At 37.2% G+C, this 18384-nt stretch overlaps 1 protein-coding gene across 1 annotated transcript in view; it reads left to right on the forward strand.

Annotated features, from left to right (window-relative positions):
* Nucleotides 1-44: 44 nt before the first annotated feature.
* ASIC5 (acid sensing ion channel subunit family member 5) overlaps nt 45-18384 on the forward strand; it is a 23675-nt gene continuing 5335 nt past the window's right edge. The window contains exons 1-7 of the mRNA XM_021544758.3: nt 45-2878; nt 10290-10596; nt 12443-12674; nt 13794-13913; nt 14854-15003; nt 15564-15711; nt 17210-17266. Of these exons, the coding sequence (XP_021400433.2) occupies nt 2626-2878; nt 10290-10596; nt 12443-12674; nt 13794-13913; nt 14854-15003; nt 15564-15711; nt 17210-17266 (1267 nt within the window). The 5' untranslated portion in view covers nt 45-2625. The remainder of the gene's footprint in view (nt 2879-10289; nt 10597-12442; nt 12675-13793; nt 13914-14853; nt 15004-15563; nt 15712-17209; nt 17267-18384) is intronic.

Consider the following 18384-nt stretch of genomic DNA (forward strand, 5'->3'; position numbering starts at 1 on the left):
TAATGACAGAAACTATCACAGCACAAAGGTCAGGATGTTCATGTGTTGTTGGCTCTCCAGGACTGTGTTTTTCTCTGCCAGTTAAAAAGATGAATGGATGACATGCTTGTTTTGTCCTATGGCACAAGCTTTTTGTATTTTTTACTGCAAGGCTTCCACCAGTTTCTTCTTTGGATGCAGGTGTAAGGTGTAGTGTGTAAGGTGTAAATCAGTGAGAGGTCTGTGTGTGATAAAAAGACAATATTTAATAAATGCAGTAATTGTTAAAGTCTTGCGGCCTTTTGTATCAGGATACTATTAAGTTTCAAAAATCAGACACATAGAAAGAGATAAGGAGGGTGGGGGAAGAGGAAAACATGTTTCTATGGCAGACTAAATAGTGCTTATTCAAAGAGATTTCAAGTAATATATATAAATTTAAAAAATGTACACAGATTAAGTAAAGTACTAAAAGCATCATGAACCTCTCATGCTGGTTTTCCAACTGTTTAATTCAGAATAATATCTTAATTTTGTCTCCTTGCACAAAAGTTTTCAGTATCATTTATTGACAAATGTTACTCAATTCTATCTGGTCATCAGCTTAACACACAATGAAGTAACATGTAACCAGAATATACTTCTTTTCTGCCTGCCAGCCCTTTCTGAAAAAATGTTAATGCTCAGTTTCACTGCAAACAAAACTACAGGACCTCTGTGACCCTGGATCATTTGCTGTCTGCAAGAGTTATTCTGCTTAGTGGTGTCTGTTTGGTGCTTCAGCTGTTCCAGTCACTTAAGAGTAGTTATTTCATAAAAAAATACAGATGTAGGATGTGGGTGATGGGATGGATACCCTGTTCAGCCAGATGTGGACAACTAAAGATGAAAGTGAGGACACCAGAAATTAAATGTTGAAAGCTACTTTTCACGTTTTTGGATGCAAACAGCTTGATTTACAAATGCAGAAATCTTGCACATCCATATATCTCAAAAGAAAAAGAAGGTTTATCTTGTCATTCCTGTATATCTTCACCTGAAACATCCAGGCTGAGCCTGCATAATGAAATCAAGCTGCTATCCTTTCTCATGGCACAAAGAAAGAAAGAATGTGAAACTAGTAAAAATAAGGACAGTTGGAAAATATTGAACGTTTTACCTCACAAAATATGTTAATGTGTGTTTTCTTGTGCAGTTGTATTTTCTTCTGTGAAATACAGAGAATTATAAACTTCCGGTGCAATGATCTCTGACAGGCAACCTTTACGTGGCCTACCCAGGAGGCAAAGGACTTTGAAGTATCAGAGCCCTTTTACATTCTGTACTTAACAAAACATTAACTCCCTATTTTGGAAGTAATAGTACCATGAATTCACTCAGGGTTAGCAAACTCACTTGAAATCTAGCTGGGGATATTGTCTAAGCAACAACTATACAAACTCCCCTTCCAATTCAGCAACAGACAGGCTTCAGTCAGTCAAATAAATCAGCCAGACAAGAGCAATTTAGACAGTTTTTTCCAGTGTTACCAACACGTCAAACTCACTTGTTTGAGGACCTCATAGCTGATTGGTCCCAAAGCTGTAAACTGACCAATTCCTAAAACTGGGTAATATTATGGATAATACTTGCATCCATTCATTTAACAAAATTTAATCTCACAGTAGCTGAATTCAGCTCTCTAACCATTGCAACAACAATAGATCTCAAACTCTCCAAGATCAGTGGATAAAGATATCTTGATGAGGACTTGAAAACCCCTGAAATAAAATCACAGACAATGGTTTTCAGCATAGACAAGGTCATTCCTCTTCCTGGCTGCCTTCATCTGATCCCAGTAAGGCTTCAAAGTATGTAATGAACTTGGTAGTAAAATAATTTAAGTGGCTTGTATGACCTGTTTTGAAACTGTCTGTTGGCAGTGTAGATGATAGCACAGCTTACAAGAGCCCTCAGGTTAGCATCAGCTCAGAGCCTTGAACACTGGCATGGCTGCAGACACCCTTAGAAATAAATGTGCTTCTGCCATGCTTCTCAATTTTGGGGGTCACTGTAGGAACCTGATTTTTATTTTAGTGTCCTTCATATCCTGACAGAGATTTATAGCCACTTTGTCATCTCTCCTTACTAGCATAATCATAAACAAGTCTTGATGAAAAAAGCTCTTTAGTGTGAATATATCCAAAAGCAAAACATAACCTTAATTTTAAATTATTGTGTTGCTTTTTTCTCAAAATGTACCTTCATTTCCCTTTTTCATGTTGAACACTTAAAACCACAAAGAAGCAGATCTAACCACACACATAACTTGCTGTTCATGCTGCAGATGACTAAGGCTGTGAAAACCAAGAGTGTGTGTGCCCTTGAGCTTTTATTTACATATTTGTTAATTTACATGAAAGTCAGATAAAAAGCCTTCTTTTCATCACAGAGGACTCTAATCTTCAGCAGACAGTGAGAATGTTCTGTTTTGTGACTGGGCTGAATACAAGACAAACAACATGCACCAGAAAAAAAAAAAAAAAAAAAAAAAAAAACAGCTTCCTAGAACTGCTCTTTGTGGCCTTCAAATGAACTGTCACAGCTTTTGTGACCAAGCATGGGAATGGTTCACCACCCCTCCTAATTCACCCTGGCCCCCTTTCCATGTACCTCCCCTCCCCAGGTGGATGTAGGGTGGCTGGACTGGCTGCAGTAGGGCTGCAGAGCAAAGTGACCTTACTCGGGCTGAGAGAAGGGATTCATGTGGGCAAAAGGGAGCCTCTCTCCAGCCTGGCCGAGGGCTGGAGGCAAGGCAGAGGTGGCCTGCAGCTGATCTGTGGATATAGCCAGAGCCAAGAGTTTGCATGGTCTCACTGTGGAGCTCTCTGTCTGAAACATTATGCTCTGATGAGGACAGGTAAGTAAAACTGACTTTCTACATACTGTCATGAATCTAAAAAAAAAAGTATGAATTGGAAGTGACCTGTTCACCCAAGTCAAATCTCAAGTTTTCCTACATGAAATCACTTATGGAGAAGAAAAAGTACACACACAAGTGGTTTGGACAGTGTCACCCATTCTACTGCTCAAACTCTCATCCTGATTACAAAATCATTACAAATCAATTTGTTTGTCTAGTGTTTGCTAACTTGAAGACAGAGCTCAGAGAGCTTCTGACTGCAAACAAATGACGCTCGAAGCTTCCCAAAACTCTTGTCCAACAATTGCAGACTAGGAGCTACGCAGCACACATGGCTTCTACATAGGTAAAAATGCCTGCAGTGAGTCAAAGATCCAAGTAGGTCATGTCGTGCTGAAAAGTTTTAAAGAGAAAGTAAAAGATTTATTGGGAAGAGCTATTAGAACAAAAGAAACAAATGTTAAAATACAAAACAAAACACCATCAGCAAAAAAAACACCCTAAAAAAACCAAAAAACAACCCCAAAAAACTAAAAAGCAAATTTTCAGTGCAATAATTTCCCCAGAATATTCATGTAACTTTCCAATATATCTTGATAGCCCAATACTTCCTAAGATATCTGTGTTCTTGCATTTTTGTGGATTTTGTGACTCCACAACTTGCAGCAATAAGTTCCATAACTGAAGTACATATCGCGTGAAGGAGTATTTCCATGTGCAAGTTTCAACCTTCCTGCCAAATAATCAAGTAATTTTCATTTCTCTTTGATACTAATTCATGGCTAATGAGAAAGAGGTGCACTATACCTTTGTTGTCCCAGATACCCTGTTCTGTATTTGTGCAGGTTCTGCTGTAACCTTCATGAGACAAAGTACTCAGAAGGAAAATATCTTTTCTACATGCAGATGTTGCTTTTAATTTCATAAAATTATAGTGATGAAAGAATTTTGATAACAAACACTCAACTATAATAGTGAAATGCAGTACAGCAGATACTGTTTTGGTTGACAAAGTGAAACTCAAATTGTAGAGGCAGAGCCCCCAGTGTCCTAAGCCAGAACCTTATTGTGCTGACTACTCTGCCAGCACTGAACAAAAATCACTTCCTCACCCAATTTAACAACAGAGCAAGAGATAAGTGAATAAAGACACACAAAATGAAGGTGAAGAACGGAAGATAAACTTGGATCCAAAAGGTGTCCTCTACATGTTTTGTGATTTTCCAAACTGGATTTACTATCTAACTAGCACTTGAAATTAACAGTTGGTTTTAAGAAAACTAAAATTTGGTGACTCCAGGCTAAAACAAACAAGCTTAAAGTTGATGCAATATTAATAATCCAATCAGACATTTGTACCTGGGGGAGGAACAGAGATCAAGGTCTTGCAAACTACAAACAAAGAGAAGAGATAGTGCTGGAAAGATCATTTTTTTTCTGTCTAAATACTGCATTTGTTCAAATTCTTAAACACAAAGAACTGTGTCATCACTTCCCAGCATACTTTTGACTTCCATTTATGTTTCACACAACCCAGCACAATCTTCCCCCCACTGTCTCTCATTAGTGGCTCAGCAGAATGTAGCAGTATTTCTTTCACATGTTGATAATTTTTGACTGATAATTATTCCCCAAGTATGGAGAAAATGTTCTTTTACTTCTATTGCCCAAACACCCTGCTTTCATCAATGTAAATGGATCAATGCTAGCCAGAGCTGTAAACTTAGGAGAAGCAACATATCTTGAACACATTCCACAGTGTTGTCCCAAGGCAAACTATCCTCTACTAATGCCTTGCAGCCACACATTGCAGGGTGCAATTCTTTAGTATACAAAGTATATAATTCTTTAGATTGTTTTTCCCCTCCTGAACACCCCAATCCTGGTTACCTGTCAGGTCCAGTGAAGCACAAACCTGGAACCATAAGCTACTCCCGTGCCTCCACGTGGCTCAGCTCATGCTGCTGTTTACTCCACGGTGCAGCTGTCTGGCAAGTGCAAAGGGCTGGTTTAGGACAAACGTTGACAAAATGTGTTCATCTCATCCTATTCAACATTATCATTAATGGCTGGAGTGATGGAATAGGTTGTGAACTTCTTAAACTGACAAATGAGAAGAGCCTGGAAAGTCTAATAGCATGCTGGCAGATAGGAGCTAGAACTCAAAATTACCTTAATGCACTGAAATTAATGATGTGCAGCTTCTGTGATGCAAAGAACAGTACTTTTGAATTTCAGCCATAACCAAACTTGCAAATAAGAAATTCTTTAGGACAAATCTTATACTGGAATTTTTTAAATAGCAACAATCTTATACTGGAATTTTTAAATAGCAACTTTCTACATGGCATGGAATATCTCATTTCTATCCAGCATCAGAAAGACTTTATCGGCTATATTGTGTCTTGGGCACCACTCTTCAAGACAGATGAAGACAATGTGGAAAGGGTTCAGAAGAAAATGGCAAGAACAACAAATGTTTGATGTAGAAAATATGGCCCCTAAAGAAAGATGGAAAGAATTGACCTGTATAACCAAGAGAAGATTGTGGATGGAAAAGTGAGAAATAGTTTCCTTTCAAAAGGAAGGGCAATAACCAACTTCCAGTATACCACAGGATGGGAAAAGCAGTAACCATTTTAAATTATGGCAGGATAACACCAACATAAGAAAACAAAAAATAAGGAAATTCTAGTATCTTTAACAATTAGAAAAAAATGATGAGAGCTCATGATTTCTCCAGCCATAGCTGATTCCTCGTATTCCAATGTAGAGAGAGACTCAGTGAGTCCTCAAAGTCTCCTTGAGCACCTCCTGCTGCAGCCCCTTCTGCATTCATTGTTGAATCCACTTTGAGTACATGCTTAAAGGAAGGAGCAAGACAGATGCTTGCACATACTATTAGTTATTCGCTATGACAATACATTGTAACAATCCAGGTAGTGATCACTCCATTGGTTTTTTCCTGTTGTGTCCTTTTCTGATAAGATTTTTGTATTAATTGAGTAAAAGTATTTGTAGTCTGCCATATTAGCAAATGCATTACTTCTGTATTACTATCGTAAAAGTAGATACTATTTGAGATGCTTCTATTAAAAGAGAGAGCTAAGCAAAACATCAGAAGCATTAATCTCAAAAAGGCACTTATAGAGGGTCATGCAATGTAACAGGCATTGGAAAGAAACACTTTAATATAATATATTTTAGAAAATACAATACTGTCCAATGAAAGCTAAATATATGCCAAATACATACTAGTGTATGCATGCATTTTATCTCAGCAACCCATAAGAATTCTCAGAAGACATTTTTCTGCAACTAGGCTATAAAGAATTAACTTTATCAGAAACATGTTATCTATTTTTCTCAGGAAATAGCTGTGTAGTTATGCTGGCTGCAGCATTATTTGTTAATTTAGCACCATAAGAACTGAACAGAACTTAAGATTGACTTCAAATAATAATTTGAGTACAAAATCTGCATTATGTGGGAATGCAAATTGTGCTGACCACCTGTGTCAACAGTTGGTTTTCTTAATCTTTACTGCATTAAATATTAGTGAATGTGTGGTTTTAATAACCAGATACATATGCTAGGAATGAGTGGACAGAGCAAGCTGACTGTGACCAAATTACAACCTGGAACATGTTTGTCCAAGCCATTTGGGAAGGATGAACAAACATAAGATGGTTGGTCTTCGCCCCTTAGTGTTTGCTTAAGAATTAATATAAAACAACCATAAAAGAAAGAATTATTTCAAAATCAGTTTCTTATGTAAAACACAAGGGGACAACATAAGCCTTGTTCATTTAAAGTATTGCATAAGCCTAACAACTCTTTGTAAGGCAGCATCACAATAAAAAAAAAAAAGTTGAATCACTTGCTGTATAGAGAGCCAAGTAACTTACAGTTTGTACTTCTTAATTCTATACACATGCCAATATAAAAATTGACATAATTTGTTTTATGAACTCGAGCAACTTGGGCAAGTGGTGTTTTCTGGGCTCTGTGAATTACAGCAGTTTACATTAATAGGAGTCAATGGATCTACAGGGCTAGGAAACTGCTCAGCAGAGCATCAGTTGGGCTTGAGTTACAAATTTCTTAAAACTTGCTTGAATCAACACAAATACTGTGCAAATCTTGCCCTAGCAGAGGGTTCCACTAGTGAGGCAACAGTGACCAATGGAGCTGGGAATTCCAAGCCACAGAGTACAGAATCTCCTCAGTCAGGAATAACTAAATGGAGTTCAGTGCTTTACCTTGCTGCTTGTAGAGTTAACAGAAAGATAACACAGCCAGAAAGTAGCAAACAACTGGCAGTGATTTACCAAGGATCCAAGCTGATACCCCTGGCAACCCAAGAACTCTGTAAGTGACCAATAGGCCAATTACCAACAAAGGGAAAGAAGTAAAGAGATCAGAAAGAGAATGTGAGGGGGCTTTTTTCTTATTTTTTCCTAAAGCATTAATCAAGTACATCCCAGGTTTTAATCTTCTAGCATTTTTATTCACTTTTATTAGATGTTCAGCTATTTTCTTTAAATAAATTTCAAACTAGATAATTTTGCACATTAAAAAAAGACCAGCCTCTGTAGTTTTGCATAAGGCCTTGATGGAATGACTGACTCTGCATGTATAGTCATCCTTGCTTACAGGGTCAGTTCTTAGGAGTAACAGCTCATTTTTGCTGAAATTTCCACAAGAACATGGAATCTGAAGCTGGTTATGAAGACAGCTATTCAAAGTGTGAATGAACTGCATCCTGTTCCTGGTAGAAACCTAGTGAGAGACATTTACTGCCCTCCACACCAGGAAGGGGCTCCTTATTTATTTCAAGATAAGCTATTCATTTCTGAAGAGCACAGTATTTTAGCAAAGATCACAGACCTTTCTAAAACAGAAGGAAAATATATGAAAGAAATTTGCAAGGTGATGCAACGCACAAGTGTACTTGTACTACTATTAGCATAAGTAATTGAAACATATATAAATGTGTACATCTGATCCTGCAATCAGAATTATCTTCTCCTTCACATTGCAAACCATTGCATTGTGTTAATAAAAGGCAAAACATAGCAACCCCAGCGGGTAAATTACCCAGTCCCATGTGTCATTGAGAATCACCTCCCATTTAGTGTTCTATAAAAGCCATTACCTAGCAGTGATCATAGTGGTAAGGCAGCTTCTTATCCATCCCTTCCTTACTGAAATAAGCACAGCCTCATGGATCATCTCAGGAGAGTCATTCAATCAGATACCAAAGGTACGTGACTAGGTATATCAGACTACTTTACCAAGAGTTTTGTTATTTGTCATCTTGTCCAAAAGCAGCAATGATGTACCTTTTCAAGATACAACAAAGAAGGGAGAGCTCAAAAAAGCTTGTAGAAACAAAAAACTTGTATGCTTACTTAAGAAATTTGAATAGTCTTTAGCTTTTGGCCCTCTGTCTATTTAGAATAAAGTTAATACAGTTTTAACTAGGCAATTGCAAAATAGCATTTTCTAAAGAAATCTGGAAGTAGAGTAAGCATCCTTCAAGATATTCACAAAGTAGTGCTAATGAAAGCAGCATCATGCTAGTATTAGATAATCCTACACATTAAAAGCAAAATTTTAATGTTTTTCCCAGATGAAATATAATTTTTACTTACTACTATTTACTGTACCAGCTATGCACAAGAGCTGAAATATAGCTTAGCTTTGTGTTTGCTTAGATTCAAAGTTATACCTCTGCTGATTAAGATAAGTAGTGTTTTTTGATGGCACTGGACTTTTAGGTAGAGACATGCTATCATTCTCATACCTAGCACAGTGCATACAGGAGAAATGCTTGGAGAAAAGGCTCTGACTTGCCTGTGATCTCTTGTTGGAGTCTACAGGCAGCAGATGCAGACATATTAGGGATGTACTTCTCCCTCTGCTCTTTTTTGGGGAACATGCAAAGAACTCGTCCCACTGCCCATGTGCTAGTGAGAGAGAAGCCTACAGCAAAACCAGAAATCTTCTCCATTCCAGCACAATGTACAAAACCACACATGGCTGAACAGATTTGCAGTGGGCTCCAACAGTCTCTAGAGCTAGGAGAGAAACTTTTTAACAGTTTTATAGAGGAAAACTGTCTGATGATAGAATGAGGTCGTAGTAAATTACATAACATCAATCAAAGTTCTTACACAGACCTGAAAAGAACAACATAAAGTAAATTCTTTCCCTTCAGAAACATTTTGGAATCCAGCACCATCTGGGATTTCATTATTGTAGTCCAGAGGCTGTGGACCGAAGGAACACCCCAGAGTACTGATGTGGTCATGATGTGGTTGATGTGGCTCTGGCAGATGACTCTTATATCCCTTTGTTCCTTTGCCTAATTGTAATAGCCTCAAGTAACTCAGTCTTAAAAAGGCTCTATTCTCTTCCTACCACATATGCATACTATTAAACCTAATTTTTGGATAAAAACAGAAGAAGGGAAGCATTTAATTGCTGTTAAACACTGATCTAAATAATATATTTTCAGATCTTATTAACTGTCACAAAAACATTCTTCAAGTGACTGTTCTTATGGACTTAATGCCAAAATAGTGGATAGCAATCCGTAGAAGAAGCACTTTGCAAAAAGAGAGATCCAATTATGGTATTGGTTAAAAGGTACAAAAAAGGCCCATGAAATTTCCCTCATTTGGATATTTTGGAAGAGAAAATTATGTTTAAATCCATGTCCAAAAGATTATTCTGTATTAAGCATAGGAAAGTTACTGCAGTTCCAGATATTTTTACATTATTGTTATAGCCCTTAAACTTAGCTTTAAAAATTGTTTGGTTGGGTTTATTTTAATATCAGTTTATAGAAAACATGACACAAATGAAATCTAAACCCATCCCATTCCAAAGTTTTGGAATCAGACAAGTGTGAACCTAAGAAAATTACATTAGTATTCTTTTGAACCTGCAACTTCCAATTCTTATCTTGAAAATTTTCATTGTGAAAGAGTGAAATTCCCCTTCATATCACTCCATATCATTAATTTTAAACCTAATTTGTCAGAGCATGTGTGAAGGACCAGTCCTTCATGGATTTGTTGCTGTAAAAATGAGATGTTTAACTTTTCACATAAGCTCATAGCAATGTATGGTTATAGAGCCCTGATGTATGTCAAAATCCTATCTCTTCCCCAGAAATGGAACTACTCTTTTAAATTAAGGTGTTTAAACATCCATGGACTTGAAATATACTGAGCCCATCTCTTAGCACACCACTCTTCCATCCTCAGAAGCAAGTTCACTACTTAAAGAGAGAATTCACAATTAAAGGGAAAATTTGCATCAGAATTATGTGTATTCCTTTTTTAAGTGACAATTAAATGCTGATTTTTAAAGAATTTCAACTTTGTCCCACATTCAGGAGCACTGGAAAAGATACGATTGTGTTTAATAAAGAAACTGCTGCCAGATTTGCAAGACAGAAGGAAATATCATGAGGAGTTTGCCTCATCGACTTCACTTCATGGTGTGCATAAGATTGTCCACACGCAGAGCAAGGCTCGCAGGGTGCTGTGGCTGCTGATAGTCGCGGGCTGCCTTGCCATTGTTGTTTGGCAGATCTACACTCGCTTCATCTACTACTTCAGCTGGCCAACCACAACTACAGTGGTGGTTCAGTACGTGGAAAAAGTCAAATTCCCTGCTGTGACCTTCTGCAACTTGAACCGGTAAAAATTATGTTTGTTGTTTGCTCTACATCTTTACTGAAAGCAGTCAGTTTCCACAACCTGTTTGGACAATCACATAAACCAAGGAAAATATGGCTATGAGGGATATGTCTTCCACACTACCACATGGTACTTAAAAGAAGACAAAAATACAAGAATCAAGAAAGGGAGGTTGCTTTTAATCTTCCCCTTCCTTCAGATGATATGAGTTTTAAGTTTCACAACAGAAGCTGGAATAGAAAAATGCTGGTGGTAGTCTTCTATGTATGAGTGTTGCCTTCCAGTGTAACTAAGGGACAGCCATCAGCCACATTCAAGTTCAAAATAAAAAACAAGATTAAGAATTATTTTAAATAGAAACCTCTTGCAAAGGTAAAAATCTTAGGTAAAACAGATACTCTTTTTTTCAAAGGTGCTCAGCCTTTACAACCCCAGCTGATGTCTGGAGTTTTTTGCAGGAGAAAAGCATTTGGGTTGTCTGGAAATCATGTGTCTAAGCAAGAACTTCACTACAGATTTCTACATTGGAAAACAGTGGCCAGCATTCAGTGCAGCCACTTCAAAAGTAATTTAGTGAAATTGTGGCCTGAGTTTTAGAGCAAAAACATAATTTAGAAACAGTTTTAGAAGCACAGAAAATGTATCTACATTTTTTTCCTCAAAAATTAGTAAACTTTCTCATTTCCTACCTTCTGCTAGCAGAATCAGCCAGAAGTCCAAGTCTCAAAGACCTGGAGCCATTCTGCTTCCCTATGCCACCTTCTCATGACCTGCATAAAGCTACCCTGGGTCACACCACATGATGTGCACTGCAGACAGAAGTCCCTCTGGCTGCAGTGGGCTGGCTGTTATAAACATGCCTCACTTCTTGTAACTATAGCAGCAGCACGCTGTAAGGAGTCAGCTACTGAGCACGGCGTTTTTCCATCCAAGTAACAGTTTGCTCCATATCCATCTGCAGTCACGCTGTGCTTATTCTCCCCTCCTGTTTTTATTAACTGGGATTTTTCTTTAGCAGGACAAAGAGGCAAAGCACTCCCTTTGTCTTTATTTTTTTTGACTCAAATTCAGTTGTGAAGTGCTGTTCCTACTAATCTTATACAGGGGCATTAAGATCTATTACACAAATATGTTACACTAAGATATTTTTTAAGATATCTTTATAACTTCTGTAAAACCTTACTTTACTTCAATAAAGAACTTCAATGCTGTACATAAGGAAAGCACCACCAAAGTCTCATCATGTTTTTGAGACTTTTCAAGTGGATTCAAAGAGTAAAGATCACCTTTGATTTAAACCACTGTGCCACCAGCTCATGGGAAGGTACACTGTCTACAGTGGGGTGCAGTACCTTAGTAAAGCAAGTACATGAGACTACTGCAAATGTGCTTAGAATTCAGTTTTTCAAATTAAGGAAGACAGCTTTTTTTCTGAAAGGGACAGAGCTCTTCTCAGCTAGTTTCCCACATAGAAACACAATTGTTCAGTTTGTCATCAGTTCTGCTAATCTGGTTGTTGGTTTATGTGAATGGTTCATCTGCTCAGGGGATTTGGTTTTTAATATTTAATAAACAACCACACACAACAGAAATGTTTCCTATATGACTGACCAGAATAGCTATGGGAATGTGTCTATTTGCTGTTTCCAGATATAGAAGATACAATCCTAGAGATAGGGACTATTGTTTATTCATGTTGTAGAGATCAAACTACAACCTGTTGGGCAAGAATCAGTTACAGTTTGTGAGCAGACAGCAAATTGTGTCAAGTTTTGTCAAAAGCAGCCTTGAGGTCAGTCCTATAACTACAGAGTCCCAAGCAATTCTTTCTCCTTCTCACTGACAGGTTTCAAGCTCATGCAGTGAGCAACCTGAAAGTAATTTTTTTGATTTGGAACACTGTATCTGCAATTTTCCAAAAATTTGCTATGGAAGATAAATATTCTCAGGAGTTAAATGATTTCCTTCTTGGGAACAAGAACTTCAGCATCAAAGACTTTACAAGGAAAAATGGGTTTTATCTGAACAGCAGCACATTGCTAGAATGTGATTTTTTTGGAAAGCCATGTTACCCACAGGTAAATATGTTTATTTTATTAAAACAATAGCACAGAGAGGAAGGGGATATATTCTTATACTCAAGACATCTAGCTTTGCCACCTGCTCCCCTATGTTCCTTTGCAGTCAGAAAATAGAGAACAAAAGTCCTGCTCTAAATTACCCTGAGGGTCTCAATTCTCCCAGTGACTACAGAGGCAGCCTGCTGGACACTCTGAGCTGTAAGATGGGATTTCAATTTAAATTGCTCTCTGCCTAATGCCACTTCTGCACAGACAGCAGCCTTTGAAAGCTGTCATACCTCCAGGCTGTATCTAACAACCTTTTCCATCAATGGCCTATCATGAAGGACAGTTTGAACAAAGTTTTTTGTATGACGTGATTCTGTAGTTTTGTTCTTGAGGTCAAGAATATAGACAGCCAGGGTAACAGGAATTTTAAATATTGAAAAGAAAATAGCCCATCTTTGGGAATTTGGGACAGCAGCCCAAAAATATGATCATCCCATTTTTATGTCAATTCTTCTGTAAAGGAATTCCCAATTTAGACAGAAAATAGGAACAAAGAAGTCAGGTCTATATCCTTTCAGTTTAATCTAACCTTTAGATGTGCTGTAGCTTCTAAAATTAGGCATTAGAGACTTCTCTTAACTGGAAGACACTAGTACTAAGAACTGAAATTAAAGTAATGAGATGCAGTCATATTAAACTACGAGGTGGTTTTGGGAAAAAATACAAATATTTTACTTTCATATGTAGCATGACAGTTTTGAAACAGTCTTCACTAAGCAGCTAATGGAAAAAAATTAAAAGTTATTTTTGAATATACAATTTCTATACAATGTAACAGGTATAGAAATAGCACAGGACCTCATAAAAATTATTCTGAGCAGCTCATAAGTATTAATAAACAATGTGAAATTTCTCCTTTAAACTTCATTTTCTATGGAAAGGGCTGAAATACTTTTGAATATTTCATGAAAAAACAGTTTTCTGATTGTGATATTGAGCACTTCGGAGTAAAAAAATAAAATAATTCAACAGCAACCCCAGTAGTCCCTTTCTCGCATTGTAATTAACTAAGGAAATGGCAAGTGTTCTTTCTTTCATTTTACTCTTCCCTATTTTCCTTTATTGAAGGATTTTGAACATGTTTTCACTGAATATGGAAACTGCTTTACTTTTAATCACAATGATCTTTCAGCAAGAAGAGTGAGTTTGTCTGGAAGAGGCTTACATTTGCTTTTTGATGTTCAGCAGGTACAGCTATCCTAAGGATTATAAGCAATGAATCATTAATAATTTATAAATTAGTGGAGGGTGGTTTTTTTGTTTGGTTTGGGATTTGCATTTGATTGGGTTTACACAGGCCTCCAGAATTTCATGCACAAAATTCAAAATCAAGTTTGAATTTTAAAAGTTTTCCAAGTGAGAGGGTATTTTAAAGGAAATACCCAAATAGAGATTTAAAAAGACAGAATTATTAGTGATTTTGTCCCAGCTAAGGGGAAGAAGGTTATGAGTAAGCATATACATACACTGTTCACCCACAACTGAAACATGTCATCAGAAGAGCTATTTCATTTTATACAAGCCATTTATTGTAATAAAAGACCCATTAGGGAAGGTCACCTGGTGCCAGTTTCTAAGTAGCACCAAATTTTAGTTACAGCAGCTACAGCAGCTCAGTGCCAGCCAAGACCTTTGCACTGTAAATTGTTTCTGACATTAGAATTGTCTTTGACCAACAAAAAGCAGAAAAGAGGGAATATCACCTTGTGAGAACAGGGAAAAAAACTAACAGATTGATAAATTACTTAGACATTGGCTTTTGTCTCTAGGAATTATGAGTCAGGAGTGAAAGGCTCTGAAGAGAATAATGAAAAGTTTAGTGAAATATGATGGGTAGTTGCAAGGAAAAAGAACAAATCTCCAAGTTATGAGTAAATGCTCATCTATGACTTCTTTTATTTAAAATTGGGGGATGACAAAAGGAATAAAAAGGTTAAAAGTTTAATAGCAACTGGAAGGAAACCCACAGAGGTAATGAACAAAAGAAATTCAAATCAGTTTGCTTCTATACTCTCCTGTAAACTGCCAAAAAATATTACTAAATAGCATAGTACCACTATAAATATAGCTAAAAGTTCAGATGGCAAGCAAAGCCAAAAACTACTTTAAACAATTCTTTTTGTATCAGGACAAATTCACTGATGAACCTACTCTCGGTTATACTGATGCTGGAATAACTTTTGCTATCCATTCACCCCAAGAGCTTCCACGTTTTGATGGTTTAGGATTACTGACACCAGTGGGGATGCACGCACAGGTCGCAATCCGCCAGCTGAAGGTAAGGACTTGGATATGGACTGGAAGTAGCATTTTTTACTGTCTCTAATTCTTTTCTGAAGCATTAACAATGAATCAGACATTTTGGAATGTAAAATATTTATTATGCCTTAGTGACTCCAAAAAAATAACATTTCCTCCAGACACAAATGAAATTACTGCTGTTTGGGGGAGGATGTAGTTGATTTTCCTAATTTGTATCTATCAAAGTCAGCGTTTCTTTCCTGCAGCTTTAAAACCTCATTGACAAATAATGATAAAAAGATGCCACAGAATTTCCCTATCAACACATTCTGCTACCATTAAGGGGGTCTCACATTCTTACTAGAATTCAAGCAGAGCGGAGTACCATTTTACACTAAACTGTCTAATCAGGCCCTACTTTTGCTGTGAGAGAGGGGAGATGAATTTTTAATCCCAAGAGCATGAACTCTAATTAAATCACAATGTTACAGCTTGTGTCTTCAAAGGCTTCCTTCAGCACTTCAAAATGTGAAAAAGCAATACCAATGTTTAAAACAGATACAAAAAATTATATCTTTTGTTATTATTACCCTACAGTCAATTATTCAAGAATATCCATGGGGAGAGTGCAAGCCTGATATAAAGCTTCAGTACCACAAGATTTATAGTACAAACGGATGTTTGCTGGAATGCAAAGCCCGGTACATACAGGACTGGTGTGGCTGTTTGCCATTCATTCTTCCAGGTATTTCTCAGGACTATCATCATACCACACACTGATCATCTTCCTGGAAGACCTCACATGTTACTGAATAATCAAGGAGATAGAGAATATATTTGAGGGAAATCTCCAGTTGATATTAATTAAAATTCCAAGGAAACAAGCAAGATATTTGGTCAAGCCTAGACCTAGCATCTGTGTCATTGTCTGTTCTTAGGAGTGTGAGAAGTATGCCTCAGGAATGTGAGACAGGTCTGTAGTCTTTAACCTGACTTCCTAAGGAGCTGGAACTAAATCCATAAGAAGGCATACATTTTCACACATAATCCAGACAGTTTACTTTGCAGGCAGGTGCTCAGCAACCACAGCAGAAGACCTTGCTTGGAGACAGAATCTCAGGACTCCCACAGGGGCCACAGAAAGAGCCTGGTAGCAGCAAAGGCTCTACAAAAGCCAAAAAGTTGTATAGAGCCTTCTAATCAGCCTCAAATGTGAAGCAGCAGGTGCATGCTGTAATACTCCCCTGAAGTATTCAGGCTTCTTAATCACTCTAGAAATGTAAAGCAGTAACACTGAGCTCTCACACCTTTTCAGCATTAATGACAATACTGTCACCCAAAGCAAGAGCTGGAACCCAGATCTCTTGCTCTTGCACCTCTTTTTTTCACAACTGGTGGGCAAGAAAGACACTACATCACAAGAAAAGTCACAAGAAAGCCTGTACTTTTTGACTCATTGTATTTTTTAAATATGCTCAAGCAAGGCAGAATGCTCCTAATAAATTAGACCCATTAATGTGCAATCTCTAGCCTATTTGTTTGATAACCCCTGGGAAAGGAGGCTGGCAGACTTCTGCAAACTGTCATGGAAAAGGCGTTGCCAAGGCAATTAAGTCTGGGTCTCCCATGCCTGGGGTGACAGCTTTATACAACTTTATACAAGGACAATCAGTTAAAGGAGAGCAATGCCTTCTGGAACCATGTGATAAATAGCTACACAACTTTTCCATGTGATGGAAAAAAAATTAAAAATGTTGTGAGGCCATCTGAAAATTTTGCTCTAGCTCAGCATATTATCTTAACCCCTGGGTCTACAAAAAGCTCCTGCATGAAGTTCAAGATTTCTGCAGAAACACATGGGATGTAATCTCATATCAAATCTACCTTACTTTGGTTCTGTTTTTTTTTTTTTTTTCATTTCCACTAGGAAAAGCAGAAATTCCTGTCTTTAGCACGCTAACACAAAGAGTGAGCCACAAGCTCACAGGCAGTTCAGGCTGGTACACATAATTAAGGTGTTTGCTCCAACATCAGCCTCCTGGCTTGGCCTGTTGTGTCTGCAGCCTGTACCCCTGCTGGTGTTGGCAAATGCACTGTGCCCACCTGAATTGATTTCTCAGCTGTGTAATCATTAACATGAAGTGCTGAGCAAGGTTTGATGACACTACATTTCAGTTCAGTACAAATAGAGCTAAGGGTTAGATGGTTAATTGAGGCTCCTAAATCTTGTTATTTATTTTTAGGAAATGGAACAGAATGTGACTTGCTGAAGTTTTACAAATGTGTTTATCCAGCAGTCTGTAAGTAACAACTTCATATTCATGATTTTCAAGCCAATTCAAAATAGTAGACAATATCAATAATGAAAATAATTTGAAATGGAGTCTATCCCAGTTCATTTAATAAAACAGAGACCAGAAAGAGCATGAAATATTTTCCCATTAAAAACAAACAAACCATACAAAAATACTCAAAAATAAAAGTGTGTATATATATATATATATATATATATATATATATATATACTAATAGAAGAAGTCATTTTAGCATTTAAAATGGAAGAACAACCAACTAATCTATTTTCAATTACCAAGCCTCTGGCTAGCATTTTCACATCTTCATGGAATCCTTCTAGATCTAATGTTGTATTCTTTGTGCAAGAAGAGTGAATAGTACAGTAGTAACAGGTTTGTTAACAGGTAAAACATAAATCACTGGCTTTAAGGTTTTAGAATTTTAAAAGTAAATTATAAATTTTGAAAGCACTTGAAATGCAATCCTTTTACATAGAAAAATAATCCGTGCACAGTGGGTATGAAATTTGTAAGTCACTGCAACAGACTGGAAAATATTTAAAATGGTAATCTGAGAAGTAACTATTCATGAACTTCAGAAAGCTTTCTTTTTAATTGGTTTGGTTTATATTGTGTAATACGGCTCTCTCTAAGTGATTAGTAGACTCAGAATATGGTGGGGGGGATTGTTTTGATAAGGTGTGTGCAACATTCAGGCCACATCTACTACTGTGAACAATTACTTTTTTTCCCTGTAGCGATTTAAAAATGGATTCCACTAAGTCCACATTATTATGTGAACTTTAAAAGCCTGTCATGAGGGAAGATGTGTATTATTTTACTTAATAGATATTCAATAACTGAATGTCAAAGAAACCACAGAGCAATAAACCAAAATGACCCCAAATTCCTCTGAAGGATGGACAGGATTCAGAGCTGGATCCCAGAAGGTTTGTAGATATATGGTCCCCGGGATTTCATTTTAGGCACTGACTCTCCTTTGACAGTGATGGAGAGGGAAGACATCTGATAACAGAATCTCAAGTAACAGCACACTCACCCAGTATCTGCAGGACCCACTGAGAACATTATTTTAGGAGCTCTAACAGCTGCCTCTCCAGAAT

Source organism: Lonchura striata, chromosome 4, assembly GCF_050655825.1.
Source record: "Lonchura striata isolate lonStrDom1 chromosome 4, ASM5065582v1, whole genome shotgun sequence".
Classification (NCBI taxonomy): domain Eukaryota; kingdom Metazoa; phylum Chordata; class Aves; order Passeriformes; family Estrildidae; genus Lonchura; species Lonchura striata.